The 27,845-nt window shown below is 43.2% G+C and overlaps 2 protein-coding genes across 3 annotated transcripts; one reads left to right on the top strand and one right to left on the bottom strand.

The window, feature by feature from the left end:
• Positions 1-168: 168 nt before the first annotated feature.
• On the top strand, positions 169-18,360 carry snx7 (sorting nexin 7). The gene is made up of 9 exons (XM_054765280.1): positions 169-286; positions 2,024-2,209; positions 4,682-4,792; positions 7,051-7,209; positions 7,362-7,560; positions 11,189-11,388; positions 11,767-11,841; positions 16,764-16,922; positions 17,148-18,360. The coding sequence occupies exons 1-9, from the start codon at positions 215-217 to the stop codon at positions 17,223-17,225; spliced, it is 1,239 nt and encodes a 412-aa protein (XP_054621255.1). The 5' UTR covers positions 169-214; the 3' UTR covers positions 17,226-18,360.
• Positions 16,559-27,763, bottom strand: plppr5b (phospholipid phosphatase related 5b). 2 transcript variants are annotated; one of them, XM_054765281.1, is made up of 6 exons: positions 27,349-27,763; positions 24,037-24,169; positions 22,331-22,581; positions 22,076-22,252; positions 21,580-21,705; positions 16,559-21,333 (listed from the first exon to the last, which is right to left on the bottom strand). In XM_054765281.1, exons 1-6 carry the CDS (start codon positions 27,580-27,582, stop codon positions 21,304-21,306), a joined length of 951 nt encoding a protein of 316 aa, XP_054621256.1. In that variant the 5' UTR covers positions 27,583-27,763; the 3' UTR covers positions 16,559-21,303. The 2 variants fall into 2 exon arrangements, with proteins under 2 accessions (XP_054621256.1, XP_054621257.1); XM_054765282.1 differs by lacking the exon at positions 27,349-27,763 and adding an exon at positions 25,720-27,004.
• Positions 27,764-27,845: the final 82 nt, after the last annotated feature.

The raw sequence follows: 27,845 nt of genomic DNA, 5'->3' as shown, positions 1-27,845 counted from the left end.
ATAGGCAGATTATATGTATATAGGCACTTATCTACGTAGATGTCCATGTACATGCGCATGTATATGTATACAATGTCATTGTAATCAACTTCGACAAAACGCGATAGAGGTTTTTATTTTGAAGGGACGCGAGGGGAAACGGAACTGTCAGAGCGTTTTCCTTTTCCGGACAAGTTGAGGAAGGTGCTGGTGTGAGTCAGGAAGTGGTGACGTCATGAGTTTACCTGACGGTTTCTCAGCAGACATGTTGGACCTGGAAGAAGAAGACTTGGAGGTGTTTAGCAAGGTAAAATTAATCTGTTTGCGATGTGGATGTTGTAAAGACGGCATGGAAAAGTTCTTTCTTTGTTTGCAAGACCGTCACATTGTTTGACTGTCAGATTTGTTTTACTGTGTCTTGAAGGTTAGCAAGCAGCACAGCTGTTTATATATACATGTATGTCTTGAACTAAGATTGGATTGAACCATTCTTTGTGCTTTTTGGTTCATCTTGGAAGAATCGGAACAGTTTAAAAATACATGTCTATGATGGTTTTAGTACTTTATTATGCACAGGAGATGATTATGACACTGTAGGATAATTGAAGTGAACAACAATAAACAAGCAATCCTGTCTAAAGTGAAAGAATGAATGTCAATATTGAATTTACTGGAGTAGTGCTCAACTTTGAATAATGACACAAGTATGTGTGGATGTATGTGTACATCTTGTGTGGTTTACGATGGCACATGATGATATTTGAAATGGATTATGCTTTCTTTTGGGCCGTACAGTCAGGAGATCCGGGTTGGTATCTCCATTGGAAGATCTCTGTGTGGACTTTGCATGTTCTTTGTGTGTGCGTGCGTGCATGCGTTGAAATTGCATGTTCTCTGTGGCTTGCTCCCATATCCCAACATTTTTAATTGTCCATGGGTGTGAATGTTGTATGTGTGTGTGTGTGTGTGTGTGTGTACAATCTATCTATCTATCTATCTATCTATCTATCTATCTATCTATCTATCTATCCATCAAAGACACCCCAAAAATGAAAGTGAAAAAATGATGCAGCACACTGGTCTAGATCTGGGAGGAGATCCCCCAGGACACCATCCGTAGTCTCATTAGGAGCATGCCCCGACGTTGTCAGGCATGCGTACAAGCACGTGGGGGCCACACAAACTACTGAGAATCATTTTGAGTTGCTACAATGACATTTTAGCAAAATGGACCAGTCTGCTGCATCATTTTTTCACTTTCATTTTTGGGGTGTCTTTGATTTCCCCCCTCTATAGGGCGATCATTTTCATTTCTATCAAATGATGTGGCATCATTTTGTTACTAATACATCACCCACTTATTATCAGGAAACATATTCAACATCATTTTTCCCCCAGTTTAGATCTGATGTGTTTTCCAAGTGTTCCTCTAATTTTTTTGAGCAGTATATATATGTGTGTGTGTGTGTGTGTGTGTGTGTGTGTGTGCATATGTATGTATGTTCATTTGTTGTGTAACGTGGATTTTTTGGTTCAGTGCAGAAGTGTACTGATTTGTTGCTCAGTGCACATGAAGCAAGGGACAGGAAGTGTTTATGGTGTTACTCGTCTACAAATACATTGCAGTCCAGCCTTTGGCTAGGGATAGTGCCAAGGAGAAGCCAGAGCCTGAAAACCCTCTTCCATGGTTACAGTGTTCTGCTTTGAAACACCTCCCTGTGAAATAATAATAATAATAATAATAATAATAATTCATTTTATTTGTATAGCGCTTTTCAAGGTACTCAAAGACGCTTTACAATGGAAGATAAAAACAATCTACACAAATACAAATACAACAAACAGAACTAAAAACAAAGCAAAGCAAAGCAGCAATGTATAAAAGGTTAAACATCAAATACAGATTTAAACAGGTGGGCTTTGAGTTGTTTTTTGAAGGTGGGAAGGTCAGAGCAGGCAATGAATTCCAGAGGGTGGGGGTGGCGATGGAGAAGGCTCATACATACGTATATGCTGACTGTATATTTCATATGTTCTGGTCCAGAAAATGTCACTGATGGATGGGGTTTCAGTGCCTGATACTCCCAGCTCACTGGTCAACCAGTACCACCTGGATGATGATGAGGACCAGCAGATCGGCAGCACCAAAGACTTGTTTGTTACCGTTGACAACCCAGAGAGTCACGTGACAGCTATTGAGACTTTCATCATGTACAGAGTCCTGACCAAGGTGAGAGAGGAGTCGTCATGACAATATATGATATTTATTCTATACACTTAGATGGACTTTCATATGATTGAGGTCCTCACAGCGCTAATATCATCCTATCAATTCAGAAATCGTGTGTGTGGAATGTTTTGTGTAGGACAGACAGAGGCAGAACTGGCAAATATATAGAGTGAAAAATACACATAAAAGGTACCTGCAGTCAGTAGGGATAAAAAAAAAAAAACAGTGCCAGAAAATAACCAAAACAAACTAACCAAAAGCCACAAAGCAAATGTCAACAATTGCTTTGCCAAAAGGTGCAACAGGAGCGGAGAAACAAGAATGAGAGGAAGCAGGGAATCAGTCAGTTTAATATGAGCTACAAAAATACGAGAGTAAAAGTGTAGTAAAGTGGAGGCGGAAGAGAACATAATGCAATCCTCACAGTTGTTGGCATGGTGGCAAGAAGCATGGAGGAAGAGGAAAGGTCCGGCATCTTCCTGCCTTTGTACGCCACTGATTGGGAAGTGTTTGCAGGTGTGTCTGGTTGCTCCGCCCTGCACTGGAAAGAAAGGCCCTGCAGAGGAAACACAGAAAGGAAGCAGGAGGGGGGAAATAGTAGAAAATAAAAGCAGAGGGAGACATTGTCTTTAGACTGAATAACACCATCCTGCTTCATAACAACATTTTTTTTTTTTGCTTTCATTTTAAATGCCTGTATTTGTAGCTGACAATGGACAATGATGTGCAGCATAGGTCCTTCATGAACTGATCAGAGTGGTCAAAGACATTATACAACCCCTGGCAAAAATTATGGAATCACCAGTCTCGGAGGATGTTCATTCAGTTGTTTAAATTTGTAGAAAAAAAGCAGATCACAGACATGACACAAAACTAAAGTCATTTCAAATGGCAACTTTCTGGCTTTAAGAAACACTAAAAGAAATCAATAAAAAAAAGATGTGGTAGTCAGTAACAGTTACTTTTTTAGACCAATCAGAGGGAAAAAATTATGGAATCACTCAATTCTGAGGAAAAAATTATGGAATCACCCTGTAAATTTCCATTCCCAAAACTAACATCTGCTCAGATTAGATCTGATCGTTAGTCTGCAGTTAAACATGAGTGATCACACCTTGTTGCACCAAGTAGACTGGCATGAATCATGGCTCCAACACAAGAGATGCCAATTGAAACAAAGGAGAGGATTATCAAACTTCTTAAAGAAGGTAAATCATCACGCAATGTTGCAAAAGTTGTTGGTTGTTCACAGTCAGCTGTGTCTAAAATCTGGACCAAGTACAAACAACATGGGAAGGTTGTTAAAGGCAAGCATACTGGTAGATCAAGGAAGACATCAAAGCGTCAAGACTAAAGCAATATGTCTTGAAAACAGAAAATGCCCAGCAAAACAAATGAGGAACAAATGGGAGGAAACTGGAGTCAACGTCTGTGCCCGAACTGTAAGAAACTGCCTAAAGGAAATGGGATTTACATCCAGGAAAGCTAAACGAAAGCCATCATTAACACCTAAACAGAAAAAAACAAGGTTACAATGAGCTAAGGAAAAGCAATCGTGGACTGTGGATGACTGGATCAAAGTCATATTCAGTGATGAATCGCAAATCTGCATTGGGCAAGGTGATGATGCTGGAACTTTTGTTTGGTGCCGTTCCAATGAGATTTATGAAGATGACTGCCTGAAGAAAACATACAAATTTCCACAGTCATTGATGATATGGGGCTGCATGTCAGGTAAAGGCACTGGGGAGATAGCTGTCATTACATCTTCAATAAATGCACAAGTTTACGTTGACATTTTGGACACTTTTCTTATCCCATCAATTGAAAGGGCGTTTGGGGATGATGAAATCATTTTTCAGGATGATAATGCATCTTGCCATAGAGCAAAAACTGTGAAAACATTCCTTGAAGAAAGACACATAAGGTCAATGTCATGGCCTGCAAATAGTTCGGATCTCAATCCAATTGAAAATATGTGGTGGAAGTTGAAGAAAATGGTCCAACCTGCAAAGCTGATCTGGCAAAAGCAATCAGAGAAAGTTGGAGCCAGATTGATGAAGAGTACTGTTTGTCACTCATTAAGTCCATGCCTCTGAGACTGCGAGCTGTTATAAAAGCCAGAGGTGGTGCAACAAAGTACTAGTGGTGTGTTGAAGTATTCTTTTGTTGTTGTTTTTTTTCATTATTCCATAATTTTTTCCTCAGAATTAAGTGATTCCATAATTTTTTCCCTCTGATTGGTCTAAAAAAGTAACTGTTACTGACTACCACATCTTTTTTTCTTGATTTCTTTTAGTGTTTCTTAAAGCCAGAAAGTTGCCATTTGAAATGACTTTAGTTTTGTGTCATGTCTGTGATCTGCTTTTTTTCTACAAAATTAAACAACTGAATGAACATCCTCCGAGACTGGTGATTCCATAATTTTTGCCAGGGGTTGTAATAGAAGATAAATGAGATTTCTCTCCCCAGACTACAAGAAGTGAGTTTGACTCGTATGAGTATGAGGTCTCCCGGCGCTACCAGGACTTTCTTTGGCTACGGAGCAGACTGGAAGAATCCCATCCAACCCTCATTGTGCATGTATGTAAAACACACTACATCATTACTTCTGACGTATAGTGTCAGTGCATTTACTGCACGCGCTTGTGTCACAACAAGTTTCTTTTCAATACACTGACAACTTCCAAGCGCATGGCAAATGGTTTTCAAGCTCTGGCTTCTCCTTGTCGCTATCCCTTGCCATGACTTCCACGAGCCAAAGGCTGCGCTGTATTTGATTAGCAAGTAGACACCCTGTCCCTCACTTTTTTTTTTTTTTAATTTTGCCATCATTCACAATCCATATGTGAGAAATGAACAAACGTCTTTCTCTTTTCTGTGCCTTCTAAAGATATAAGTACAGGTAAAAACAGGCAGCTAATTAATGCACGTAATTGGACACACCTATTCGGCCTAGAAATGCCGCTATTAAAACACCTCCAAAAAGCTCCACCAAGGTTTAGTGGTTTTCCATCCATGCTGTGAGCATGTAGTAGCAGCACTGATCTGTATAATAAATCTGCATAGCTCATTGGCGATGACTTGTGAAGCCACGCGGCCGCCATATTACCACTCACAAGAAACACTTGTCGGACAATGACTTATGTGAGAACTTGTGAGTTGTTAAGTGTGTTGCTAGTTTGTTACCCACTCACACTAAATGCAGACTAACCTTGCACAACAGGTGTGCTTGAGCTTAGTCATAAGGACTCGGGTATGATCATTTTTAAACATTGTCGATATCATACCATACCTGAGTCATAACAGCTTTACATAGGGGGCCGTGGGGGATATGTAAACAAGCAACCGCCACTAGACTACTAAATCATTTGCGGTTGCTTGCAAATTTAAAAAAAAATACGCTTTTTTTGTTTACCCGAATTTCAAATGAACCCCCATATGGAGACAATGTTTATATATTATTACATATTATGAATGGTTGTTTGTCTATATGTGCCCTACGATTGACTGACGACCAGTCCAGGGTGTACCCCGCCTGTCGCCCGAAGTCAGCTGGGATAGGCTCCAGCATGCCCCCGCCACCCTAATGAGGAAGAAGTGGTATAGAAAATGGATGGATGGATGGATATTACATATTATTCCTGTGGTTTTTGTTCAAATATATTTCCACATCAGAAAAGAGCTTATTTCTATTTCATAACACAAACAAAAAAAATCAGCAAAATGTTAAATGATTTTAAAACTTGTCCAAAGTCACTCTCTTTTATGATTCATATTTTGTGCGGGCAAGAGCATAGTGAATTGTATGAAAGTAAGAAAAAAAGTAAAGGATCATGACCATGGATTTTAGTGGAAAAAAGGGATGGGATATGCAGTTAAAATGAAAATCTCTTTCTAGAGGAGTAAAACTATCATTGCTTTAGGGGAGTGCTGAGCCAGGGTGCACAGTAGAATTTTGTCCCAAAGGCAATGAGAATTGGAAAGGGAAAAGTACATTTAATATAGCCAAAAGATAGAGAATAACGTATCAAATGGTTTTTAAGGGACGAAGGTTGCGTTACTTGAAGGAATGGGAGAATCTACCCGCTTTTTAATTTAAAATATAGATGTTCTGCAAGCCTCTTCATCTGCTTTGTACACTATGTACGCTGTGCCAATGTAGTCGAGCTGTGAGTAGTAAGATGGCGTCCCTTTGGCTTCAGCGGCTTGCACGGGCGGGTTTGACGTATGAGCTATCCAGACTTATTAGTACAGATCAGTAAGTAGCAGGTACATTCATGATAACATGGAATACTTCCTTCCTGGGTGCATTGATTTCACATAGCAACATAGAAAGGAATGCTACACCTAGCGTCAAAAACAAAAACACAGCAGCAGTGGCGGCAGCTCCAATATGTAGCGTTACCTTTGGCTAGTGGCCTGAGGCGTTGTGAGCAAGTGTGTGGTGAAGCTAGTCGCTAGTAGCTAGCCGCTGTGGTGTGCATTCTTAGCTGCCTATTTTTTACCTGTTTTTAGATTTTAGAACGCACAGAAAAGAGACAGACGTGTGTTCATTTCTCACAAAAGGACTGTTAATGATGGGCAAAATTCTAAAAAAAAGGTGCACTTGGGTACGCCTGTGTACCATACTGAGTAATTGGATGACTAATCAAGCCTCGTCTTCCTGGAGCTGCTGTGACTTAGTCCCTATGGTTCTGGTAATGACCTAGCAAGCGTAGTCTCTCGCTTTAGAAACCATTGGAATGATTTGCATGGTAGAAGATTTAAAGAAAGCATTGCAAACCCTGTTGGCAGCTGACACTTTGACTGTGGCAAGTGAAAGTGTGCCCTTCGCTCAGCCTCTGCCAGAGAAGTTTGTGATGAAAGGCATGGTGGAGCGCTTCAATGATGACTTCATTGAGACCAGGAAGAACGCACTGCATCGCTTTCTCAACAAGATAGCAGAGCATCCCATCCTGTCCTTCAACCAGCACTTTCAAATCTTTCTGACTGCCCAGGTACAGTATTCCACTTTCACAAGCACACACTAGGCCACACTCACCCTGCCTGCAAATCTGACACACGTATGAAATAGATGACATTTTTTTGTAACTGTGCATTCTGTAGTTAGGACAGTTCAATTGGAGTTTTGGTCTCTGCCTGTCTGCAGGATTTTCCATCTCACAAGAAACAGGGCCCAGGCTTCCTGAGTCGAATGAGCGATACGGTACGGGCAGTGGCTAACTCGGTGCGTGGCCTCAAGAGCAGGCCGGAGGAGTTTACGCTGATGCAGGAATATGTAGAAACCTTCAGCAACAAGATCTCATCTGTGGACAAAGTTTCTCAGAGGATCATCAAGGAGCAGCGAGGTATTTTTTATTTCTTTTTATTTCTAATTAGTTGATAACGATGTTTGCAACTTTGTATCAATCAAATGATTTTCTTCCAGAAAGAATAGCTGTTTGTTTGTTTGGCCATGTCATGTCATGTCATGTCATGTCATGATTGCCATATTCACTGTCCCATCACTGCCCATCAGTGCTTCACACTTGAGCTTGGCCTAGAGGGTAAACATTCATATACAATTCATGTACCAGGTTCAGTGTTTCCCTCAACGCTGCTATGTGACGTCGTCATCTAATTTGCGTAATTGGACATGACACAAAACTCATTGTGCGCGTGTGCGTGCATGAATGTGGACAGGTAAAGCAAAGCTTTTTGGTTTGCATCATAAGAAATGTGCAATATTATCCTATTTTTTAAACAGGACATGAACGTACTGACTCCTGAGTTTTGCTTGGATTTTGTGCAGCGATGGATGCCTTAGCGCTTAGTGCCTTTATAACGCCAACGGGTTCGGACCGTGAATAAGATTAAGAATCATTCTCTTTGATGACCTGCTGTCTGTTTGCACAGTGATGTTTGCTGCGACTTGCAAATTACAAAGTACCTTCCTCAGATAAGCTGAAACGCTTCTGATGATGTAGAGGTATGATGCCCTCTGCATATATTGTATATGCATCTACTGTATATGTTTGCCATCTGCATATATATATATATATATATATATATATATATATATATATATATATATACTGCTCAAAAAAATTAGAGGAACACTTGGAAAACACATCAGATCTAAACTGGGGGGAAAAATGATCTTGAATATCTTTCCTGATAATAAGTGGGTGATGTATTAGTAACAAAGTCTCATTAGGAGCATGCCCCGACGTTGTCAGGCATGCGTACAAGCACGTGGGGGCCACACAAACTACTGAGAATCATTTTGAGTTGCTACAATGACATTTTAGCAAAATGGACCAGTCTGCTGCATCATTTTTTCACTTTCATTTTTGGGGTGTCTTTGATTTCCCCCCTCTATAGGGTGATCATTTTCATTTCTATCAAATGATGTGGCATCATTTTGTTACTAATACATCACCTACTTATTATCAGGAAAGATATTCAACATCATTTTCCCCCAGTTTAGATCTGATGTGTTTTCCAAGTGTTCCTTTAATTTCTTTGAGCAGTATATATACTGTATATGTATGCATATACTGTATATGCTTGCCCTCTGCATATACTGTGTATATATATATACACTAGGTTCCCAACTTACGAACACCCGACTAGCAAACACTCGCGGATACGAACGCAAGCCGACTGGTCTATATTTTATTTTATTTTGCCTTGTAGTCGCGCAATCAGTATTTATACTGCTACTGTACATGCTTGACCAGTAGAGGGCACTGTGACACTGCTAATGGGACCAACACAGGAAGCGTTAGAGCTAATGGGTCCACACAGAGGAAGAGTTAGATGCTGGGGAGATAAAGCTAAATGGAAAGCTAAATTATAAAACCCAGACAGAGCGTGTGATTAAAGTTTATGAAGAGTTAATAGGGCTGCTTAATTCTACACCACCCACAGAACACTACCTCTTTTAGAAGAGTCTAACCACCACCACCATTTGCCCTTTTTTCCAATAACTCCTCCTCCTCGTCCTCCACCACGACGTATGCTCGATCACTCCTCTTCAAAGGTAAATAATCATAACGTATTATTATATCACTTTTATTATTGTTTTTTTCATTAATTACCCTGGTTTAATATTACTACTGCATCCAAACTCATATTTACATACATACACATATACTGTATATGCATACACGTACATGTAGTACCTGGAACCAATTGTGTTCGTAAGTTGGGGACCTAGTGTATATACTGTATATGCATATACTGTGTATGCATGCATATACAGTATATGCTTGCCATCTGCATATACAGACCCTTTCCAAAAAATTAGAATGTCATGGAAGAGTTGTATAATTTCCATAATTCCATTCAAAAAGTTAAACTTTCATAGATTATACATTCAGGGCCCACAATTTAAACGATTTCAAGTATTTGTTTATTTTTACATAATTTGGCCTTCCAGCTCATTAAACCGACGAAAACAGGAATTCAAAAAATTTTAATACTGTGAAGAAATCAGCCCAAATTTTGCAGGGCATGAATGTTTTAAACTGAGTGTCACACACTAATCATCTACTAAACTCAAATCACCTGCACAGGCTTCCCCAGGTGTCATTAAATTGCTTCAACTCAACTGCAGACATGACAACTGGCCAGAAGACCATCATTGATACCCTCCATAGGATGGGTAAGCCACAAAAGTTCATAGCTAAGGAGGCTGGTTGTTCAGAGTGCTGTGTCCAAGCATATCAATGGAAAGTCTAGAGGAAGGGCAAAATGTGGCAGGAGAAGATGCACCAGCAAAAGAGATGACCGTGGGCTTCAGCGGATTATCAAACAGGGAAGATTCAAGAATCTGGCAGAGATCCAGAAAGAGTGGAATGAGGCGGGAGTCACAGCTTCAAAAACCACCACATTCAGACGCATCCGGGAGATGGGCTACAACTGTTGTGTTCCTCGGGTCAAGCCACTTCTGAACCTGAGCCAACGTAGGAAGCGTCTCCACTGGGCCAAGGAGAAGGACTGGACTGTTGGCCAGTGGTCCAAGGTCCTCTTTACCGATGAAAGTAAAGTGTGCCTTTCATTTGGGAATCAAGGTCCAAGGGTTTGGAGGAAGACTGGTGAGGAACAGAACCCAAGCTGCCTGAGGTCCAGTGTGAAATATCCACAGTCCGTCATGATTTGGGGTGCAATGTCCGGTGCAGGTGTTGGTAAACTCTGCTTTCTTAAATCCAAGGTCACCGCAACAGACTACCAGAATGTTTTAGAGGACTTCATGATTCCTTCTGCTGAGGATCTTTATGGAGATGCAGATTTCATCTTCCAGCAGGACCTGGCCCCTGCCCATACCACCAGAAGCAGCAAAACCTGGTTTGATGCCCATGCCATCACAGTGCTTGACTGGCCAGCCAACTCACCGGACCTAAACCCCATTGAGAATCTATGGGGTATTCTCAAGAGGAAAATGAGGGGCACCAGACCCAACAACAAAGAAGAGCTGACAGCAAGCATCAAGGAAATCTGGGCTTCCATAACTCCCAGGCAATGCCACAGGCTGATTGCTTCAATGCCACGTGGCATCGAGGCAGTGATTAAGGCAAAGGGATTCCCAACCAAGTATTGAAGATTAACATATCGTTTTGAAAGTACCATATTTTGATTGATTTGATGTGATCCTAATTTCTTTCTTTTTTTCCTGCAAAAACTGAGAAGTAAATGGTGATTTCTTCACAGTATTCTAATTTTTTGAATTCCTGTTTTCGTGGGTTTTATGAGCTGGAAACCCAAATTACGTAAAAATAAACAAAAACACTTGAAATCGTTTAAATTGTGGGCCCTGAATCTATAATCTATGAAAGTTTAACTTTTTGAATGGAATTATGGAAATTAAACAACTTTTCCATGACATTCTAATTTTTTGGAAATGGTCTGTATATATACAGTACATGTTTTAACAAATGTGTTGTTTCCCATCCAGGCCATTGATTGTGTTAAAAGTGTATTCTGTGTCAACAGAGTATTTGGATGAGCTCAAGCAGTGTGGCCCCGCCTACACCCAGTGGGCGGACATAGAGGAGGACCTGGCCGAACCCCTGAACGTTGTTTCCAACTGTGTGGAGCAATGTCGCAAAGAAACAGAAAAGCAGATCCATCATCTGTCTGAGGTCCTGGTACCTGCTCTTCATGAGTACGTGCTGTGTGCTGAAGTACTCAAGGTAAGCTGCTACTGTGTTGGGTACTGCAGTATATTGGTGTAGTCTGTAGGGTATTATTTTGGGCCTGCAGGTCCAGTGTTTACACTCCATTTTGTAAAGGTATTGGTTTAAAATGTGTGGGATGTGTGGTGTTAAACAAATGATGATGACCTGGAAGAGTAAGAATATTTTTTTGAGCATATCCAAAAGCTCTCTGCCATTACTGCATTTCTGCTACCCTTGTGTGGTGGCATCACAAGCAAAAGCATGCAAGACACGCGCTTGGGAGTTACTTTAGAGATTTTAGTCAAACTCTAGATTGTATGGCATTTGTGGCATTCAATTTAGGAAGATGTGCCACACTGGAACTCATTGCTAAATGGTGCTTGTCTGTTTCAGACTGTGATGCGACGGAGAGACAACATCCAGGCTGACTTTGAGACCCTGGCATCCAAAAAGGCAGAGCAAGAAGCTGTAAGTTGTACTTGTCTATTCATTAGTTTACACCTTATTATTATTATTATTATTATTATTATTGTTATTCTTTATTCCTGTGAGACAAGCAAAAGATGTGTTTGCGTGTCCTCTGTTATCATCAGGCTAATGAAGTAAGTTATACGGAGGGCCACCATCCATACATACACATGCATACAGTACATACAGTACAGTATATATAATATGTGTCCTTGTGTGTAGGCAGGGATTGTGTGGTGGTGGAGGTTTCATGCTGGGAGTGATGATAGTTATTAAAAAGATCCTATATTGGTTTTGGAGTACGGGAGGAAGCTGCACTAACCAGCCGTACGGGGACCACATGTCAACTCTAAATTCTAAAAAGCTGGATGTCTTGCCTGTGAGCCTGACATGCTAACCACTAGGACACTGTGCTGCCCCCCAAGGGAGAATGCATTTCCACTCTAAAGTTTAATTTGAAAGCAAAGCAAACTTTGTTTTCTTCTGCTTCACTCTTGCATCATTTCCTGTTTCAGGACATTTGGAGAAATGTTGCATTTCAAAACTTTTATTTTACTGTTAAACCCAGTTTTTGTATCATTCAGGTTTTGTCATAAAAATGCTAATTTTTCTGTGGAGTATTGCACATAACAAGCTAGTCTGTTTGAACCAATGAACTTCATTGGTTGATGGTTCCAGACACGACCATGATAAATCGTTTTATGTCAAGTAGGATTCCTTATCTATAAATGAAATATTTGGGTAGTTACAGCATAGAGAACCTGTTTACCACCTAAATACACTTTTTTAAACATCCTTTGAGCCCTCTAGCCATGAAATAACACCCCTATAGTCACCTTTATGCTCCTATTACCAAATATGGTAGACATAATAAGAGAAAGGACTCGTGCTGGTGTGTGTTGCTGTAAATGTCTTCCCTAGGGGAGTCGAGTGGCGGACAGACAGGAAGTGACATTGGGCGTTCAGAGTTGAGCTTTAGCTTGGCATGGGTTGCGGATGCAACAGTAGCCTGTGTTTTTATGAGAGGAAAAAAAAGCTGCAATAAAAGCTTGTTGTTCCGACGATCCAGTCAGGTGCTTGTGTGTCTCACCCAACATTACAGTAACATTACTGACACCTAGTGACCAGTGTACAATACTACTTATTGTCACCACATCTTTAAATGGGTCTTCTGAATGCCTTATTTCTATTTTACTTCAATTTTATGTTTGAAAATGCTTCATTTAGGCAAAAAATATGCAGCATCTGCTTAAATATGCATATTTTTGACCAATACTAGGCCATAGTCAACCATAAGACAGCATGATTTATTAAAGAATGATATTTTTGATAAACATTATTATTCAATATAAAATGTATTTTTGTTCATATTTTTGGGTGTCTGGAAAGGCTGAATTGGACGTATGGGATTTCCTGTGGGAAAAGTTTTCATATTTGCTTTTCCAGAAAATGGTCAGCTATCTGAAAATTCAGTGGCAAACATTCCATTCCATTCCATTCCATTTTCCTCCGCTTATCCGGGTCCGGGTCGCGGGGGCAGCAGTCTCAGTAGGGAAGCCCAGACTTCCCGGTCCCCGACCACCTCCTCCAGCTCCACCGGGAGGACACCGAGGCGTTCCCAGGCCAGCTGTGAGACATAATCCCTCCAGCGTGTCCTAGGTCTTCCCCGGTGCCTTCTCCCTGCTGGGCATGCCCGAAACACCTCACCAGGGAGGCGTCCGGGAGGCATCCGGACTAGATGCCCGAGCCACCTCAGCTGGCTCCTCTCGATGTGAAGGAGCAGCGGCTCTACTCTGAGCTCCTCTCGGATAACCGAGCTCCTCACCCTGTCTCTTAGGGTGAGTCCCGCTACCCTACGAAGAAAACTAATTTCAGCCGCTTGTATCCGCGATCTCGTTCTTTCGGTCATGACCCAAAGCTCATGACCATAGGTGAGGGTGGGAACATAGATCGATCGGTAAATTGAGAGCTTTGCCTTCCGGCTCAGCTCTCTCTTCACCACGACGGTCCGGTACAGCGACCGCATTACTGCAGACGCTGCGCCGATCCGCCTATCGACCTCACGCTCCAACCTTCCCTCACTCGTGAACAAGACCCTGAGATACTTGAACTCCTCCACCTGGGGCAGGACCTCATTCCCAACCCGGAGGGAGCAATCCACCCTTTTCCGACTGAGAACCATGGCCTCGGATTTGGAGGTGCTGAGTCTCATCCCAGAAGCTTCACACTCAGATGCAAACCGTCCCAGTAAACGCTGCAGGTCACAGCTCGATGAGGCCATCAGGACCACATCGTCTGCAAATAGCAGAGATGAGATCCTAGTGCCCCCGAACTGGACTCCCTCGACACCTTGGCTGCGCCTAGAAATTCTGTCCATGAAAATTATGAACAGAATCGGTGACAAAGGGCAGCCTTGGCGGAGGCCAACGTTCACCGGAAACAGGCTTGACTTACTACTGGCAATGCGAACCAGGCTCCTGCTCCGGTTGTACAAGGACTGAATGGCACGTAGTAGCGCGCCACCAATCCCATACTCCCGGAGCACCCCCCACAGGACACCGCGAGGGACACGGTCGAATGCCTTTTCCAGGTCCACAAAGCACATGTAGACCGGTTGGGCAAACTCCCAAGTACCCTCCAGGACCCTTGCAAGGGTGTAGAGCTGGTCCAGTGTTCCGCGACCAGGACGAAAACCACATTGCACCTCCTGTAGCCGAGGTTCGATTAACGGTCGTACCCTTCTCTCCAGCACCCTGGAATAGACTTTCCCAGGGAGGCTGAGGAGTGTGATCCCCCTATAGTTGGAACACACCCTCCGGTCACCCTTCTTGAAAAGGGGGACCACCACCCCAGTCTGCCAATCCAGAGGTACTGTTCCCGACTTCCACGCAATGTTGAAGAGACGTGTCAGCCAAGACAGTCCCGCAACATCCAAAGCCTTGAGGAATTCAGGGCAAAACTCGTCCACCCCCGGAGCTTTGCCACTGGGGAGCATTTTGACTACCCCAGATACCTCAGCCACGGTGATGGAACTGTCCGCGTTCGTATCCTCAGTCTCTGCTTCCTCTAGGGAAGGTATGTCAGTGGGATTGAGAAGGGCCTCAAAGTATTCCTTCCACCGCCCAACTATATCCTCAGTCGAGGTCAGCAGGCTCCCGTCCCCACTGTAAACAGTGTGGACCGGGCACTGCTTCCCCTTTCTGAGGCGCCGGACGGTTTGCCAGAACCTCTTCGAGGCCGACCGAAAGTCGTGTTCCATGGCCTCACCGAACTCCTCCCACACCCGAGTTTTTGCCTCGACCACCGCCGAAGCCGCGTGCCGCTTGGCCTGCCGGTACCCGTCAGCTGCTTCAGGAGTCCCACAAGCCATCCATGCTCGATAGGACTCCTTCTTCAGCTTGACGGCAGCCCTGACCTCTGGTGTCCACCATCGGGTTCGGGGCTTGCCGCCACGACTGGCACCGACCACCTTGCGGCCGCAGCTCCGATCGGCTGCCTCAGCAATGGAGGCACGGAATAGAGCCCATTCGGACTCGATATCCTCGTCCTCCCCCGGGATGCAGGAGAAGCTCTGCCGGAGGTGAGAGCTGAAGACTCGACGAACAGGAGACTCTGCCAAGCGTTCCCAGCACACCCTCACTACACATTTGGGTCTCCCGGGTCTGTCCGGCATCCTCCCCCGCCATCTAATCCAACTCATCACCAGGTGGTGATCAGTTGACAGCTCAGCCCCTCTCTTTACCCGTGTGTCCAAAACATGCGGACGCAGGTCTGATGATACGACTACCAAGTCGATCATAGACCTGCGGCCTAGGGTGTCCTGGTGCCATGTGCACTTATGGACATCCTTATGCTGGAACATGGTGTTTGTGATGGACAAACTGTGGTTCGCACAGAAGTCCAACAACATCACACCGCACGGGTTCAGATCGGGGAGGCCGTTCCTCCCAATCACGCCCCTCCAGGTCACACTGTCATTGCCCACATGGGCGTTGAAGTCTCCCAGCAAAACGACAGAGTCACCAGTTGGGGTGCTCTCCAGCACCCCTCTGATGGACTCCAGGAAGGCTGGGTACTCTGAACTGCCGTTTGGCGCGTACGCACAAACGACAGTCAGGACCCTTTCCCCAACCCGAAGGCGTAGGGAAATGACCCTCTCGTTTACCGGGGATGACTCCAACACAGAGGCACCGAGCCGGGGGGCTATTAATAAGCCCACACCAGCTCGCCGCCTCTCCCCTGCAGCAACTCCAGAGTAGAACAAGGTCCAGCCCCTCTCGAGGAGTTTGGATCCAGAACCCAAACTGTGGGTCGAGGTGAGTCCGACTATATCTAGTCGGAATGTCTCAACCTCTCTCACAAGTTCGGGCTCCTTCCCCGCCAGAGAAGTGACGTTCCATGTCCCAAGAACCAGATTTGGCCGCCGAAGACCAGGTCGCCTAGGTGCCCGCCCTCGACCGCCACCCAAAAGGCAATGCACCGGACCCTTATGCTTGCCCCCGCAGGTGGTGGGTCTACGGGGGGGAGATCCCGTGTGGCTTCTTTGGGCTGAGCCCGGCCGGGTCCCACGGGTGAAAGCCCGACCACCAGACGCTCGCCTGCGAGCCCCTCCCCCAGGCCTGGCTCCAGGGTGAGGCCCCGGTATCCCACTTCCGGGCGAGGTGCGGTCTCTCCTCGTGTGTTTATTCATAGGGGTCTTCTGAATCACTCTTGGTCTGGCCCGTCACCCAGGACCTGTTTGCCTTGGGAGACCCTACCAGGGGCATATAGCCCCAGACAACATAGCTCCTAGGATCACTCGGGCACACAAACCCCTCCACCATGGTAAGGTGGTGATTCACGGAGGGGAGTGGCAAACATTTCAGGGAATATTTATTTAAAAGGTGCTGAATCCCTGAAGTGTTTGTTGTCGCTATTCTTAGGGTCAGCTACAGGAAGAAGTGGACGGGCTGGCGGATCGGATGGAATTGGCCAACAATGCGTTGAAGAGCGATTGGACCTACTGGCAGAAGACTGTCAGAGGTGACCTCAAGTCAGCCTTCGTCTCAACAGCTGAGAAGAATGTGGAATGCTATGAAAAGGTAACAAACTCAAACATGACAGTACGTGTGCTCCACTTGGGCTCTCTGGCTTCCTTCCTCCAGTACTCCAAAAACATGTACAGTACATTCACTACAGTAGATTGCATACAGTACATTGCATACAGTAGATTGAGCAGAGTAGATTGATCGAAGCTCAGGGGGGTCCAAGCTTGGACAAGGAAAAATTGATGTGTGGGAATGATGAGAAATGATGTTTGCTTGCAGTGCCTTGCAGTGTGGGAATCCTTCCTGTTGTCCCAAAGAAGAGAGGGGTTTGAGCAGAGAGATGATGATTCCATGTAGGATGTGAAGGTGATATCAAGGTGATACCTGATCACATTCTCTCTTGCAGTCTGGATGCCTTCCCTTCTCATATGTTCACTCCCCATCTTCAACATGATCACAAACACACACAGCCATCCAGATATCCATCCCCCTCATCAATCAAGATTGCAATATTCATTCATACGCCTGTTAGTATTTCTTTACATGACATAGTATCACATTTCCAAAACAAACAAGTCCTGTCATTGTGCCAAAAAGGATGTTGTCCTACTACAGTTGAGACGATGTGCCATCGCCTGCTTCCTTTATTTATGATATACTGTATGTTGCTATTATGCTATAGTTGGCATGACGCGTGATGAGCAACTTTTAGTAGTGAGAAGAATACTACTTTTACACCACCTGTGTCATTGTGTGAAGGCTAATTGGAATTGCACATTTGCATGACAGCATTGTTACTGAAACAGAAAAGTTCTAGTCAAAGCATTCCAACGTGACGACATTTGGACTAACAAGATTCCACATTGCACAAATTCACACTTTTTCACAAATGACACATTTTCCAAACACAGTCTTCATCTTATTGATTCTTACAGTTTCATCTTATTGATTCTTCCAACTTCAGCATTTTTCAAAGAATTGAAAGCATGAAAACATCCCCTCTTAACAATTTTATGCTTTCCAGCAATTACCCGTTCACCCCTAATTCCACATTTTCCATACGTTTTCTGCATAAATCGCACATGATGAATTGTATAAATTCAATTTGTGCATAAATTACATAACTTGTCCAGTTAATGAATGGATGGAATAGTTGATGAGTGTTTTTGTGGGACCTCAGGTGATGCATGGCATTGCTAAAATATGTAGAAAAATGCTCATGGAAAGTTTGCATGTCAATGAATGACGTCCTTGCTGCTTTCATGCTTTTACACGAGGGAGTGTCATTCAGCGAGGTTGTTGAGACATACGGGGGATTCAAAAGAGCTAGTAGCAGAAGTTGACACAAACGTTCTATTTCTCTCTAATATAGTTGCTAATGTTGTGTCTAAATGTGTGTGAGTGAGCACAGAGACAATCCATCCACCTCAAAGGTGTGGCATGCTGATGACACAGCCTGCCTTCAGCTGGCCACACTAAAAAGTCTCCCCATGATGTGCAGTTTTGTCACACAGCAATGTGTCAGTGTTTAATAGGCATGCCGACTGCAGGAATGTACAGCAGAGATGTCGCTCGTCATGTCAATGTTCATTTCTCTCCCGTAAAACTACAGTATCTCCAAAGAGAATCCAAGCACAGACCACCTTGACATACTGTGAATACATCGTCCTGTCAAAGCACTATCTGAAAATGACAGACATCAGGATTACTTGAAACATTTGGTTTTATTAGTTGACAGTTTTGGAATTTCATATTTGAAAGAGTGTCAAACGACAGGAGAAAGATTGCAAATACAACAGATCCCCGCTTTTCCCTGCCCTTCCGTTCTGGACCCACCAGCAAATGTAATGGTGTAATTGATACATAAAGAGGTCACACTTCTCACTCCTCCCCCTACAAGCCCTCCTGCTAGCTCGATGTTGACCTTTGTTTCAATTTCATATCAACATTTGCAATAAAAGCGAGTGTTGTAATGATTAGCTCCGGAACCCTCGCCTTCTCTCTTCAATTGTCAATGTTTACTCATAACACAATCCATATTTAATCCCTAAACATGCCTCACACATTTATTGCTACACACATGTCAAGTATCAAATGTATAACTGCTCACCGCTAGTCAATGATAATCCATCAACACATGGATTTATTCATCTGTGGCAGTTTCTGAAAAACGTACATATACTTAGTCATGGTTATAGTTCTAGACAGAACTTCAGCCCACAACTATGGTGCGTTCAAGGGATGCTGAATAAAGTGCAAACTCTTAATGCTTCACATGTTCTGTGCGTCTTGGATACATATTCAATTGACTTTCAATCTTCCATTTGAAAAGATTGTGAAGCATAAAGATGTAATAACTGTGGTCTGCTACGCTGTACATGTTACCTGTAGTATCACATATTCACCAATTATTTCCCAGTTGGAATGAGTGACGTGCAGAAAAAAACAAGCTAATTTCAGAGGGAGAAAACACAGAAACCTCAACACTAACCCAAACGCTAAAATAAGTCATTTCTGGCCAAAGTTTTGCAAATGATTGACAGATGCAGATTGGCAAATGTGCAGGGATCCGCTGTACTCTACTCCAAGTGAAAAAAGTGCTTTGGACTGACAACACGATACGCTGCACAATACTGTATGTACACGTACAATATGATGAACACTACAATGATATCAATCAATGCTCAGCCAACATCACAGCCCACGTGGATGAACTCCGACATAGTGATCAACGTAAACAGTGTAAGATCTTTCAATGTGCACTATTTTTCTAAAAGCAGAGATACATTAACAACTCATAACAATCCACAGCCTTTGAAAGTCAAATGGAAAGTGAAAAGTGACAGTCCACAGTGATGAAGGAATGTGTATATATGTACAAGACGTAGATGAGCTATGCAACACTTGGACATCTTGACTTATTGCTACAAAGGAAACTTATATTGTTCTATTTTCACTTGACATTCACACCAAAATAAAAACCAACACCAGCAGAGAAATAGTTGATGAAATGACATGTGAGCACAGTATTTGATTTAATGCTCTAATCCTTTACTAAAACACCAAAGAAAATAAACATGCATAATACCAAAGTTATTTCTTTCTTTCATACTGACGACTAGCGTAGTCATAACCCATCTTTTGTACTTTGATATATCTTTGCAGCTACAAGTTCAAGTCATTTCAATTTTCTTTCTTTTTTTATTGTCCAGACAGCCTTAGTATTAAATATATATCTTCCCTTTTTTCGTAAAACAAAATAGTCATCTGTTAGTTTGCTTACAAGCGCAAACCATAAAATCACTCTCTTTTATTGCCTTAAAGCGGTGCTTTTGCTGCAAGTTGTTTGGCTTTGGTGTTAGTGGTATCTCATTTAAGTCCTATGTCACTCACACACATGACACACATAAATATAAGAATGAAATGACGCAATGAAACAGCAGTCAGTCAAGTAAAAGGACAAGGAAACACTCTTGTCTGTCACATGTTCCAACACATGAAAACTGACTGGCTTGAAACAGATGGGGCCATCTTCTAAGCTGTGCATCCTATCCAGATGGAAATACCTGCAAATAAAAACTCTAATGTTGCTCTCTGCTCTCATGTTCATCTTTTCATGTCTGCAGCAAAAATAAAGGAATTGGCCTCACTGTTCCAATACTAAACAACTGTAAAAGCTGTGGGGTTTGTTTGTCTAATGAAAGAAATTCATTGTTTCAGTTTAAAATCCCCTTTATAAATTTGCTGTGTCAGCGTAAAAAGTCAAGAAATGATGAAATCAACATGTGATTATCACCTGTGCAAACCTATTGCTAATAAAATCATGTACTACAATGCTGCCTTTTTTACACAGCCTGGGCAAAACCTAATTGGTGTTAATGAGTTTGAGAAAAGAACACATATGTAACTTGTGTAGATAGTCACTCGGCATATTGTGATAAACACAGTAGTCAGACAACATGCTCAACTCAGGTCCGAAAATCGTTGTCATCTGATGGATAATCTCACAGGAGAATCAGCTTTGAGCCTCAAGAGGAAATAGAAAAATGAACTCTATTGTAGAGAACATCCCTGAAGGAGAAAACCTCCTTTTGTCTCATGTGAGTCCCTGGAGATGTATTTTAAAAGCCTAATAAAGCTGTTTATTGGCAATGCTCACAAAATGGTGATGATGATGGAGATGTTACCTCAGAAGAGTGTGATAGATCAGGAACAACAAGCATCCTGCATCCATCTTCTTCTGGGAGTGTTGGACTGATAGACATGATGACTGCATAGATTGATGCTCCTCACAAAAAAGGATGAAGAGGAAGATGGAACAATGCACACACACACACACACACACGATAAGGTTTTACTGCTGCACTTGGGCTGGTTGGATTGTCTGGTGGGGGGTGTGGATGTCCGATGGGTTTGCCACACAGCTGACTCCATGTCATGTGACCTCTGCGAAGGTGATGTGATTCTGCAGAAAAAAAGCATTCATTCATATTTTCTAATATTGATCACAAGCATGTGAGTGGAAGTAAAGTCAAGCTGCGTGTTTTGTACATTTCCTGTGTGTAACGGTACGCATGTCAGTTCAAGGTCACGGTTGGGTTGATTTTTGGGGACAATAAGGGAACAAATTGCAAACCATAAAACTGGCTTGTGTATTGTTTGCTAACTGACTTGTATGTCATCAAGCTTCATCAACTGTGCTCCTACTGACCTGTGAGGTGATGTATTTCTCCAGAGGACCGTCCATGGCCAGCAGTGCTGTGTTGGCTTGCCATTCTGCTGCTGTGTCTTCATTCAGTAATAACTTGCCTTTGAATTTATGCACCACGCACACCACCTACAGTACGCACACAGACACATTCCTCACTTTGCTCTGGATCACATCACTTTTCAGGCAGTCAACAAGTAGAACAACGCTTCCACGTCAAGGTCACGGGTAAGCTGGAGCCTACCCTGGCTGACTACAGGTACCCACCCCATGGAGCTGCTGTGGGATGAACTGAGCAGAGGAGCAAAAGCAAAGCAACCTAAAGGTTCTCCACATTTATGGGACCTTCTGCAACAGTTTTTTTAAATAATATTTGATGTTTTGCTTGTCATGTTTTTGTTTTCCTCAGCATCCATAATAATGATGTGCACGTGTATGCAAATTAGACAACGACATTGACACAAGTGGGTGGTGGTCCTGTAGGAAAGCGTGAACTGACCAGGAAGGTGGCAATGGCAGTGCCAATGATGAAGCCAGCAATCACGTCTGACCAGTGGTTGCGGTATTCAGCGATGCGATTGAGTCCTGTGATGAAGGCCAGACACACCAGTGCCATGGACAACACCGGCTTGGCGAGGCGAGTTCCTTTTGCCTGAACTGTGCATGTCACGTACATCTGCAAGGACCAAGGAGGAGATGATGTGATGTTTCATACTTGCTGCCAAGCAATGAGTGCAGGAACAGAAGAACTCACAGCCATGTAGAGTGCAGCGTAGATGCTGAGAGCAGCTTCCTTGGATGGGAAGGTTTTTCGGGCGTGCAGGATATCGTCCTGGTTTCCTGTGCAGGCCTCCTGATGGCTGATGTAGCGCAGGGCCTGGTAGCACCCCAGAGCTGTGTAGTTTGGTTTGCAGATGGTCAGAAAATAAGGTGCCAGGTTTCCAGTCACTACCTGGCCAGCGTTGACAAAGATGTCCACCGTGAAGAGGCCGAAGGTGTAAACTCCTGGAAAGGAAAGGAGTAGACGTCATATCTGCCTGGAGAAGAGATTCTTCATCCTCACACAAACTCATGTTCCTCATTGCTCACCCATCATTTGGGAATCCTGTTCCCTGGAAACCAATAGAATATGGCAGTCTGTATGTACAGTATATAGTATGTATGTAGTATTACCTCAAAACCTCATTTTTTCAGCGGCTGTATCCTACAGTACCTAGCCTGTTAGGATGGGAAGTCTTTTAACTCTCTTTGGCCAGAATGACAAAACTAGACTAGATACATGCTTATCAACACAAAATACATCATTTTAGTCTCATTCAGTATGCAAGACCTCAGGGAATATGATGCAGTCTTGGTGGTACTATGGTATGATATGATGCTGTCTTGGTGGTACTATGGTACCATGTGGTACTATGGTATGATATGATGCAGTCTTGGTGGTACTATGGTACCATGTGGTACTATGGTATGATATGATGCAGTCTTGGTGGTACTATGGTACCATGTGGTACTTTGGTATGATATGATGCAGTCTTGGTGGTACTATGGTACCATGTGGTACTTTGGTATGGTATGATGCAGTCTTGGTGGCACTATGGTACCATGTGGTACTTTGGTATGATATGATGCAGTCTTGGTGGTACTATGGTACCATGTGGTACTATGGTATGATATGATGCTGTCTTGGTGGTACTTGGTGGTACTATGGTACCATGTGTTACTATGGTATGATACTATGAAAACACATTACTCAGCTTGGTTTTAGGACGTTTTGCTCCGCAAGTAGCATCAACATAGCCTTGCTCTCCACCGCTTGGCACATGGAGCCCAACAGGTTCTTGTTGGAGCAACAATGCATGGCTCCAGATGTTGACAGCTCATTTTTCTAACAAGCATCAAATTGATTTTGTCAAGCCTTGTGTGACTCACTTGCTGCAGAGACTCATCCGTCTAATTTTGTCCTACTTTGCCCTGCCCGAGCGTGGCAATGTGGGCGCTTTGTGTTTTACGGATGACTGCTGCTTTCTAGCCAGCCATCCTTCACCTCCAAAATTGCTTATTAGGGCATAAACAATTCACTTTGTCCCACTGAATAAAGCTACACAAGAGCTGAGCTGCCTTTCCATGCTGTACTGTACAAAGGCTGCTGGAAAAGTCAACATACATTGCAGCTTTCATATTTCATTTCATTTGAATCTCTAACTGGCTTTGGGACTACACGGTCAAAAGTTCTATTCCCGCTTTGGACAGCAAAATATGAGAAGTATGGGGTGGAGGCTTTGTTCCCACGAGCAAGTTGCTTGCTCAAGGTGTCCCCATAACTCCTAAAAAGAATGTATCATATGAATAATCATACAGCTCATGCTGGGGAATGCTCAACAAGCAGCACACCATCAATGGATGCTTACTCTAACTAGCAGATGTCTCATTGAATTCCATTTCATGATAGATGTGACATACCAAGGAATCGAAAGGTCCTGCGCACTAGCGGATTGAGATAGCAGCAGTCTCCTGTGGCCACCGTCTTCTCTAACCGGTCAAACTCCTGAGACGTGTACTGGACCAGGAACAGCACCGTCTCTGTTAGCGTGATCTGGTGAAAAAAAGGCCAAAGCTTGTCAATACGAAGGATGTGCAGTGGTAGGGAGACCACACGTCCTGTTTTCCCAGGAAATGTCCTCTCTTCATGTCCTGGGTTGTTTTTTAGGGTTAAGTGATGAAAATGTCCTTTTCATAGTTTTTCACGGAGTTGAGTGGCGTTGGGGCACTCTGCTGCATGTGACGACATCCCACCCTGAGAGGCTGCCTTGTGGGCGAATATTTCAATTAGTGTTGCCTAAAAGGCAAAGAAAAAGCAAAAGGCAAAACATACGCATACAGTTGGGGACATCATGCACAGTGGAGGTTCAAATTGCCAAGTTCTTGCAACTTTGGAGGTCATATTTTCCCCCAAAACATTGCTTACATTCTACAAGGTAACAAGGTTCTTGTCTCGTTCCAGCTTTAGAATCATTGTCAAGCTTTTCCTTTGGAGTTTGTGTCTTTGTCTTTGGGTAGTAGATAGATACCTATACTGTCTATGCCAGATAGTCTCTGGTAATATAACAATTGTCTATGCATACATTTGAATGATGAGGCATGTCTGAGTAACCTTCCAGTATCATTTGAGTATCTGATTGGCGGGATGAGTGTTGTGGTTTTTGCTCATGCAAATATGCTCACCCTATCCACTGCCCAGTGGACAGTATTTTCATTTATAGTGACTGGCATGCATCAAGGAGTGAATATTAACATGGACAGCCACCAGACAGCATTTCAGGCTTGTGACAACAAGAGTGATGTGGAATGAGATTGGGAGTTTGGTGAGCGTGCTTAGCAGTAACTTGCTTGTTGGACTTGACTTGTGTTAGGTTAACATAGCGGACACCATGCATGTAACGATATGAGCATTTCATATCACGATTATTGTGACCAAAATGATCACGGTATTGTTGAATGTGGTCCAAATGTTTAAAAAGTACTGATACACACACTGAAGTCTGGCAAATTTTAATTAAAAAAAAAACAAACCAAAACAAATAAACACACACAATATACTTTCCTTGGCCAAGCCCAACATTGCAAACTGCGCATGTGTGCCCTCTTCTGAATGCTTGCCGCTTATTGGGTTTGAAAGGGCACGTGATTGTGCAATGCATTGTGGGCCGCAGGGGCCATTTTTGAGAGAACGAGCTTTTGTTTACATCAGAGTTGGTGCTTTGAGAGAGCGATGTACAATGTAACTAACGGCTGCTTCTCCGGGAAATGAGCAATGTCACTGCTCCGTGAGATTATCAAAGCACGATCATTATAATATGAAACAGTAATAAACCAACCGCTGGGAGTTTTGCTGTGTGATACTGGTAATGGTTTCGTCCCTCACGGACATTCAAGCAGCAGCCTGTTGTTGCGTGGTTGAAATACTGCCACAAATGTAGGACTGTGTGGGGAAACACTGGTATTTTTTTCAACATTTCCACAGCCTTGCAGGTGAGCACAGTCTCATGTCAATTTTTACCCTTCTGGGTGTGAGTATGATGGTCAACATCATCTCACACACTATTCTCCTGGACAGACTCTCCATCACACATGTAGTTCATTCACCTTGCACTCACTCTCTTTCATCAGAGCTGTGCCCCAGGGCCCTGTCCTCAGACCCCTCCTTTCATCAGCTGTATCCTTCCGCTTGGCTGTCGTATCTTTGAGAAACATCAAGTCCATTGGCACTGCCCTGAGGATGACACCCAGCTCTACATGTCCACCAATTCCAAGTCAACCTTCTGCCTTCCGCAGCTGTGGTGCATTCAAGGACTGACGAAAAAGTGGAAAATCTTTGAGCTTGAGAAAAAAGACGATGAGTGAAGCACGACACAAAGGTTTTCCAGCACTGGTACATGTATTTGATCTGTATTATCACACATTTATGAAGTGTGAATGAGATGTGACTCTTGCAGAAAAAAGGCTTATTTATCTATGAGAGAAAAAAAAATATTTTTGTAAAAATAATTTTGACCAAAAATGAGCACATTTGCGGGGGGCTGGCCAATGCTGAATCACAACTCTCTACTTGACTAAAAAGGAAACTTATCAACTATTCCCATTTCTTGATTTTTACTTTGTTTTTTGTATTTATTTGGAGAATTATCTGCCAGGAGTTTGCACTTTCTTATGGTTCATATTCAAATCATGAAAGCTGTATGAAGCACTTTAGTTTCCATACCAAAGCATGATAATATTGAAATACTGCCCAGCCCTCACACCCCTAATTAGCAGTAGAAAATTAAGTCATAAATGTTTCTGGTCACAGTCAATTGTACGATTCAGTTTACATCAACGATTGTTGAAGAAATGTTTTCATACATTTTGCACGTAATGTAGTCCTGGAGTGCGTTTGCGCTGTCGTATATGGTTCCACGGAATGGGGTGGCCAAACAAAGCACCCTACACCTTGCTGACTCACTAGCCGTGCATTTTTGATTTATTGCGTGTGACTGCTAAACAACCCACCATGGGGGGCAGCAATTTCATGCAGAAGGTGAGAAACTCGATTGAATAAATTCCATCTAACCGGGATGTACAGGAAGCCCGCTTCAACAATAACTGTCCACATGTCAAACTACAATGATGGTCTATAAAATGTATTTTGTTCATATTTTGGGTGCTTGCAGTGGATCAATTGGATTGATATTATTTCCATTGGGAAAAATTGCCTCACATTTTATACGTTTGGGTTTTCGTTGAACCTTTTGGAAGGAAATCCTAATGAAAAGAGTCATCTGGGCTGGATGACATGTCTGAAGGCAATGATGTCATGGTTACAAATGTGCTGAGCATTGTGAAACATGGCTCTGATGGTACACGATCATTATTATTAACCTTTATTTAACCAGATAAAAACCCATTGAGATCAGGATCTCTTTTACAAGGGTGACCTGGCCAAGAGGTCAGCAGCACACGTCACAAGGGATAAAATATACAAATCTAAAAGATTACATACAATGTATATTAACAAACATACTTTGTAAAATGCAAGTGATTAGTAATAAAATCCATAAAAAGCTATTTAAAACAAAGGCACTGTTCTGTGGTCTCACGCTCTTTGTCCAACAGCAAGGACCGAAAGGCTCCATCATCTTATTCCTGCATTGTTTATGCTCAATTGACATTTCTCTACAACATTTCTACATGCATGTTCTTTCTGTCTCTCATCCAGGCAACTTTATGTTTACTCACCAGCAGCGTTGGCAAGCCGGCGACCACCGAGTAGAGCAGGATGGGCGGGATGGCGCTGTTGTCCTCCGGTCCAAGGTAGGGTTTGGTGTAGGTGGTGTCGTAGCAAAAGAATCCCTGCACGTGCACGCTGAACGTGTCCGTGTACTCAAAGTAGTAGGCCAGCATGACGGTCCCGGCCATCACCACCAACTGGAAGTACAGCATGATGCAAGCACGCAGTGACATGCATCTCATCGGAAATCATTGTGGTCTAGCCAGCATCCTCATCCTCCATGCTTGCTTCATCATGGCTCAGCTGCTGTGGTGGTGGGAGGAAGAGAAGAGAAGAGAATGCTGGCTGCTGAAGGGAGGGAGACAGAATGTGTGTGCATAAGCATGTAAATATATGCAAGGAACGCATGCGTAAAGGCGACATCAATACAACATCCCTCCCCATGGGCACCGCCCACCTCCGAGCATGTGCGAGAGAGAGAGAGAAGGAATGTTGAAGCGACTGG

This window comes from Dunckerocampus dactyliophorus, chromosome 21 (assembly GCF_027744805.1).
Source record: "Dunckerocampus dactyliophorus isolate RoL2022-P2 chromosome 21, RoL_Ddac_1.1, whole genome shotgun sequence".
In the NCBI taxonomy this organism is placed as follows: Eukaryota; Metazoa; Chordata; class Actinopteri; order Syngnathiformes; family Syngnathidae; genus Dunckerocampus; species Dunckerocampus dactyliophorus.
Note: the sequence above shows the minus strand (reverse complement) of the source record. Positions and strands in the feature narration are given on the sequence as shown.

What these genes read in the sequence shown, in the direction of transcription:
- snx7 (XM_054765280.1), top strand. Translation starts at nt 215, where the DNA reads ATGAGTTTACCTGACGGTTTCTCAGCAGACATGTTGGACCTGGAAGAA. An exon ending in ATCCAACCCTCATTGTGCAT is followed by an intron (nt 4,793 to 7,050) that starts GTATGTAAAACA and finishes CCCTTCGCTCAG; the next exon opens with CCTCTGCCAGAGAAGTTTGT. An exon ending in ATGTGGAATGCTATGAAAAG is followed by an intron (nt 16,923 to 17,147) that starts GTAACAAACTCA and finishes GTTTGCTTGCAG; the next exon opens with TGCCTTGCAGTGTGGGAATC.
- plppr5b (XM_054765281.1), bottom strand. Translation starts at nt 27,582, where the DNA reads ATGAGATGCATGTCACTGCGTGCTTGCATCATGCTGTACTTCCAGTTG. An exon ending in ACGCTGCACTCTACATGGCT is followed by an intron (nt 22,253 to 22,330) that starts GTGAGTTCTTCT and finishes TGGTCCTTGCAG; the next exon opens with ATGTACGTGACATGCACAGT. An exon ending in CTGCCATTGCCACCTTCCTG is followed by an intron (nt 21,706 to 22,075) that starts GTCAGTTCACGC and finishes TGCGTACTGTAG; the next exon opens with GTGGTGTGCGTGGTGCATAA.